Source organism: Etheostoma spectabile, chromosome 23 (genome assembly GCF_008692095.1).
Source record: "Etheostoma spectabile isolate EspeVRDwgs_2016 chromosome 23, UIUC_Espe_1.0, whole genome shotgun sequence".
Classification (NCBI taxonomy): Eukaryota; Metazoa; Chordata; class Actinopteri; order Perciformes; family Percidae; genus Etheostoma; species Etheostoma spectabile.
In genome coordinates, this window is record NC_045755.1 from 12,026,661 (window position 1) to 12,028,244 (window position 1,584).

General features: G+C 38.6%; 1 protein-coding gene across 3 annotated transcripts in view; it reads right to left on the reverse strand.

The window, feature by feature from the left end:
* Positions 1–455: 455 nt before the first annotated feature.
* The window catches only part of nrf1 (nuclear respiratory factor 1), a 16,931-nt gene continuing 15,802 nt past the window's right edge, over positions 456–1,584 (reverse strand). For all 3 annotated transcript variants that reach the window (XM_032505209.1, XM_032505210.1, XM_032505211.1), the window contains exons 12-13: positions 679–1,582; positions 456–641 (exon numbers count right to left, since the gene is read on the reverse strand). In XM_032505209.1, coding sequence (XP_032361100.1) covers positions 1,422–1,582 — 161 coding nt within the window. In that variant the 3' untranslated portion in view covers positions 456–641; positions 679–1,421. The remainder of the gene's footprint in view (positions 642–678; positions 1,583–1,584) is intronic.

Here is a 1,584-nt window from a genome sequence, read left to right on the forward strand (position 1 = left end):
CAGAGCTGAATTAGCACAACTTTCATGCATTTCTTTCACATCTACTGCAGTCAGTTTCACTGTGTTCACTGAGAAGGAATCACTTCACATGGGTAGGCACTTTTAATGACATTATCAAGTTGTTGACATGACATGTTTAGAGGCTAAAAGCATGTTTAAAACTTGCCCTGTTTAAGCCTGTTGAGTGCTATCGCTAGCAGGATAACACGGTGTAGGCAGCACCGATTGGTTACAAACAACAGAGCTATGTGTTGGAATTGACCGGAATTCTTTATTCATACAGTTAAAAGATGCTAAAAGGCTTTACTGTGCAGCAAAACTGCCCTTATCTAATGTAGTCATTTGATTCAATATTAATATAAAAAACTGACTACCTGAGCGTTAGCATTTAATGTTTGCATTGATGGTTATGCTGTTGGATGAACAGTGTACTAATAATCATAAGAGAAACTGAATGAATGGTGAACAGCAGCCATTTTATTGGACTTTATTTTTTAAATAGTGGTGAAAATTGAACCAACTGTTAAGCTGCATCAAACTAAGTTGATTCTTAACAAGCAAATTTAGGTTTGTTGCAAGATTTAAAGAGATGCCTTTTTGATATTTGCATCACAAATACTGCAGCTCCTGTCCAAGTATGACTAACTTCCTGTGATAATGCAAAGTGATGCGGATCACCAAGTGACATACAAGTTAATGTTAAAAAAAAAAAAACATACCAAAGGATGCCCCTATCCATGCACTGTAAATAAATGCATTTGGTAGACAAAATAGCTGCTTCAGGAAGGCAGCTCAGCAGTAAAAAACATATTGATGTATATCCTGAGTCTTCACAAATCTTGGCTTGTGCGTGCACTACAGTAAAACAGAAATGGGAAAAGCATACAACAATATTTCCTCATCTAATGTGTGAAATGTCTGGGAGCTCAGATGCTGTTCCAGAGTTTTAGGTGAGTTGAGGTGGAAAGAGTGACATTTAGAATAGGGATCAAGGATATGGGTAACATAGGAGTGATCTCTGACTATGGCACTGAATTGTAAATGCATCCTAAAAACAAAACAGTCAAGCACATAGACGATAATGTAAATCCAGAACAGTGATAGTTACACACTCTGGATGAAGCATGGTGGCTTTTTGGTTCATCTTTGTTTTAAGTAAAGATTAATTGTAAAGAAATAAATACTCAACATCACAGAGCTAACAAAAAAAAACATGAAGCTAAATTGGAGAAAAATCATACCAACAAAAGCAATATCTTTACATAGTAAACACATTGATAACTCACTTTTGCTACCCCTCCAGCTGTACATTTAAAAATATATTTGACATTGTACACAGCGTGATGTCTTGGAAGACAGTAGGATAATCAAATCTCCAAGGTGGCATTCAGTGCCTCCTACTGTTTCCAGGGTCTTAATTGTCACTGTTCCAGGGTCACAACTTCCACGGCTTGGCCGTCAAGTGTGACAGTGTTATCTATGCGTGTGGCAACAGGTGCCATGGCAACCTGGACAGGCCGGTTGCCGTGGGCGAGGCTGGTCACTACAGTCTGGTACATGCTGACTGGGATCTGGACCAGACCT